Here is a 4,764-nt window from a genome sequence, read left to right as displayed (position 1 = left end):
AAGGAAATTTTCTCAGTTCCTGTCAGAGCTTTGCATCAGCCAAAATCACCGTGGTCATGTTTAAATGGCATAAGATTCCCCTGCTGACTTTACTAGAGTCTTAAAAGGGATTTGTCGGTGAGCCAAGCTAGTCCTGACAAACTACATTTACTCTTACCGACACCAAAATTTCTAGTTACTCCTTTAATATTATATAGTGAAGATTAAACCCATTATTCTATTATGTTTTCATGTCCGGTTTCGAATGGCACAAATGGAAATAATGTATAAAATTACTAATCCAACATGCTTAATTCACTAAGATTGATGCGATTGTTTTTACAGTATGAATACATGGAGATTGATTGGATCACTTTTACAGTATGAATAAGCTGTGTTGGTAGGTATAAGCTGTGTGGTGGAAGGTACAATATTTTTCATTGGTTCTTCTTTAGGAGTATGCATTACTACTTTCTGCATTGAAAGAAGTGCCTAGTTGTGACAAAACTTTGGTAGGCATGTCTCTGATTCTGCATCCTCTACCCCAAAATGATGCAAGACTTAAACCCATGATAGCCATAGCCACAACAGAACAAGCTGCCGGAACTGCATTAGTACTACCAAGGAACTGTGTGGCTAATAGTCCAGCAAGGGTAGAGCTCTGCATTCCAGTACAAAGTGAAATAGTTCTGCAAACATTCTCTTCTTGCCTGTTGAACAATAAGAAACAGTCAGACAGTTGTGTTCCACCAAGACAATACAAAACCTATTAACTTTTTGTCTCAAACTGTATTGATCTCTCTAAGAAATATAGGCTTCAGTGGTATGAGTATTAAATAATAAACAGATGTTGTATGGCATACAGACCACCCGTATCCATGGTTTCTCTAGTAGATCATGCGCCTAGCATATGAAAATGCATAAAAGAAGCAAATGAAAGAATAATGCATCAATTAATTCAAAGAAGACTGCATGTCGCAAAGAAAAAATATGAATGAAATAAAATAAATTAAATTCAAATGAATCGGAAATCACCTTAGTAGGGGCAATTTGGCCACCCAGTAGCCAATCACGAATGCAAAAGTATGGAATGACAATACTGGAAGCACTAGTTGGAGGCCTTCCATGGATATAATCTGACTTTGATTTAGTGCAAGTGGGCTTCCAATGAAGAGTGATGTGCAAACCATGGCCATCAATGGCATGAATGGACGGATAACATTTACAAAAGGTTTGGCATAGGTATTCAGGGCTAGACCCATGGCCACAGGAATCAGAACAACCTGGAACACATGAATGCTGGTAAGAGAGACTATGTATTTAGAAAAGTCTGTAGATAAGGGGAAAATAATTATCATGGCTGTACAATATACCTGTAGTATTGACTTGGACATTGCTATTGCATCCACTGGTACCACGGAACCTATCAGAAGACCAGTCAACACAGGCGTAATGATTACAGATGATATAGTTGTCAAGCTAGTTAAGACAATGCTTAGTGCCACATCTCCCTTGCTCAAATAGCTTGCGTAAGTTGACAACTGAGCACCAGCAACACATGCTGTAAGAATGAAACCGGCAGCAAATATCGGGGGTGTACCAAAAGCTCTTGCTATCAATAGGCCCAAGATGGGTTTCAGCAAATATTGTGCCAAATACCCAATAGTTAGGGGCAAAGGCCTGCAACATAAAAGGGCATTCAACCAAGTGTCAAATTTAGCATTTGCATGGAACCACAGAAGTCTTTACAAAAAAACAGAAAAATTCTCCCAACCAAAGAGCTTATAAGCCTAATTCTCATAGTAACGTGTTCCTTTCCAAGATCATAAAAATAAATTTTATCACACAACTAAGGCTCTTAGAAAAGAGGGCTTGGCTATCAAACATAAAATGTCTACAATCAGTCATAGTTTCTAGGTATTTGATTTATATAAGAAAAGATGTATTTCTCTTGCAGAAGTAGAAATTTTATCAAGAACATCATTAGCAGCTAAAACAGTTGGAAAACAGCAAGGCAATTCTCTGAAGTCTATTTTATTGAGCAAGTTTGCATGAAATGTGGAAAAACTCATTCCAAAGAAAATTCTCATTAAAAACAAATGACCTTCTTACCAAGGGAAACTTCATAGAGCAATTCAAATAGCAAGAAGAAATAGGTTCAGAAGGGTTCCCCTGCATAAGTAGCTTAAGAGCATAGATGAAATAAGTTAATAACACATTTTGCATTTTCATAACTAAAAATTGCAGAGTAAATATTTGACCATACTGAAATGATTGAGAAAGTAGCAAAGGAGACTGAGCATAACTAATTTTTTACTACAGTTGCATATCACAGTTTTAACCATTTTTTTAACAAAGTGAAATTCAAATGTTTTGTCACTTATACCAAATAGGAGTGTTGTTAAAACACAGCTATGCCTGATAATTCTAACTCTTTTCACCTTGTTTTCAAAAACAAATACTGTTTATGGGTTGCATCCCTTAAAGAAATTGTTTCATGCATTTCACAGACCAAAGATTGATCTTTACCAATCTTACTCAACACTATTACCTAGTATGTACATCAAGGAGTAGAAAATGCACCTTTGAAATGCAAGGGCAAAATCCTTAACGGACAGCTGAACACCAATAGATAACATTATCCCACCAAGAGCAGGAGCATAATACTCTTTGGTAACCCTGTTGAGCAAACCATGATTCTCCAATTCAGCAAATGTTAAAAAACTGTGAAAAAGGAAGTGCAAAACACTGCATTTTTTAAAAAACCTTACGCTTATATTACCTAAAGGGATGCAATTATCATCCCTTAGCAGACACGGCTATCATCACATCAAGCAATGTTGAAAATTTTGGTTTGACTCGATGAGCCTGAACTGTATGAGTTTGACTCGGACTCAGAAAAAGCTTGGCAACGGAGATCGTTCAAAAGTAGGGTTTTTCCCTTACCTTTTTGGTATTTATATTTGACACTGGAAGTACTCACAGGTCTGAGTCGCTTCTGGGAAGCCTCACTCACCGGCCAAGAGTTAGACTCGGGGCCAAATTAACTAGGCTGGGTAGCAGGGTCGATAAGAGACTGACAAGGGATTACTGGAAGATAGGGTCATTTTTCTCAAATATGAACAAGGTAGCCTTTACCTACATGCTTCATGCAAACTAACTCCGATGTCTAGATTTCCCCTCAGGTTTAAATATGATGGAGAGGGGTTGAGGGTGAGAATCAATTGTGCGGTTACATAGTCTCAAGAGGCAAGGGGGCATCCAGGGTCAAATAATTCTGATAACAGCATCATCTAGTAGTTAGGAAAATCATTCTTCCGTCCGACATAATCCTAATAACAGCACCCAGTAATTGGGAAAATCAATCTTCCATCCAACATGTGAACCTGCCCTGGCTTAATCACAATTTAATATAGAAATAATGTAAAAATAAACCAGACGAATGTTAGATAGCTTGGAATCCAAAGAGAGCTCACCAGTTTTAGTAACCTTTAGTTAGGCTGCCTTAGCACATTTCTTTAGCCACAAAAACTAAACTAAGCTAAACTTGAGTGTCTCCTAACATCCTAAAATGGCAAACTGGGATGGTAAGTGGACTCTAGAGTATTCATCAAACCCATCTCTCTTTAATGTAATATGAACTGGAAAAAATTGATCAAATTCCTAATTTTTTCCAGTTCAAAGCAATTAGACCCGCCCTTTTGTCAAGAAACTTATCAAAACATTCTCTCTTCTCCTGTTACAGAAACATAGCCTAATATAGGGTTTATGAGAGTTGAATGATTACCAGGTAAAGGTGGCAGGTTTAATGAGAGCAGCTGCTGCTGTTCCAGCAACAACCAATGGTAGCACTCCAGATAAACTCTCAGTAAAATCCACTCTCTGGCCATTTAGGAATCTCTTGGGATTAATGTCAAATGAAGCTAACGTCACATTCCCTTCTCTGCTGTGAGTCCCAACCCTTCCAGTATATGATGGTGTTGAACAAGCCACCAGAGTCAATCCATGTTTTCTGTTTAGTTTCCTCCTGTTGAAGCTTGGTGGGTACCATGGATTGGCAAAGGAACTGTCTTCTGGGTATCCGATTTTCCTTCTCCCACTGTTTTTCCTGGACTGAGGAAGCAAATGGGCCTCAATTTTATTGCTTAAAACACAGGTTGTACTGAACCCAACTGTGTATGCCATGTGTACCCGCCTTTTTTGGCTGGAAGCCTATTCCCAACTGGTGCAAATTGTTGACGTTGTGATAGAACGCTGCACAGAGTCAATTGTGAACATGGCGAACATTGCAGCCCATGATAACAACACACCCAATGATGCCAATGCTCTAGAGTATCACGCAGGTTTTGATGGAAAAGTGTGAGGGTGAAGTAACATGAGATTGGATGGAAAAGTGTGAGGGTTAAGTGACATGAGATGCGCTGGGCCGGTATTTGAACACCAAAAAGAGAGTGCGATAGCTTCTCCATACATTACTGAGTGATACTCGTCGAAGAATGGATGGGAGAGCGTAGGATTCCATTGAAAATTGCGGTGCGAAGATTGCCAACTGTCCCAGTGATTATCGTTTTAAAAATCCACTACCCTCATTGCCAACTGTCCCAGTGATTATCGTTTTAAAAATCCACTACCCTCATAGCCTTATGAGTTAAAAAAATGAATGTAAAAATTCACTTTACAGATGGAAATAAATTGATTTTTTTTAATTATATTTTAATCATTTGGCTAGGTATCTATCAAGACTAATGTCCTTGTATTTTGAATTTCTATTTTGTATATAGAATG

At 38.2% G+C, this 4,764-nt stretch overlaps 1 protein-coding gene across 1 annotated transcript; it reads right to left on the bottom strand.

The window, feature by feature from the left end:
* Nucleotides 1-265: 265 nt before the first annotated feature.
* On the bottom strand, nt 266-4,418 carry LOC149240573 (putative sodium/metabolite cotransporter BASS3, chloroplastic). Its single transcript, XM_089373757.1, has 5 exons — nt 3,767-4,418; nt 2,563-2,658; nt 1,353-1,659; nt 1,015-1,262; nt 266-689 (listed from the first exon to the last, which is right to left on the bottom strand). Exons 1-5 carry the CDS (start codon nt 4,162-4,164, stop codon nt 431-433), a joined length of 1,308 nt encoding a protein of 435 aa, XP_089229883.1. The 5' UTR covers nt 4,165-4,418; the 3' UTR covers nt 266-430.
* Between the last annotated feature and the right edge of the window lie 346 nt (nt 4,419-4,764).

This window comes from Pinus tabuliformis, chromosome 8 (genome assembly GCF_031772625.1).
Source record: "Pinus tabuliformis cultivar Carrire ecotype Pingquan chromosome 8, CPIR1, whole genome shotgun sequence".
NCBI lineage: Eukaryota > Viridiplantae > Streptophyta > Pinopsida > Pinales > Pinaceae > Pinus > Pinus tabuliformis.
The sequence above is the reverse complement of the archived record's forward strand: the minus strand, read 5'-3'. Positions and strand labels throughout refer to the sequence as shown.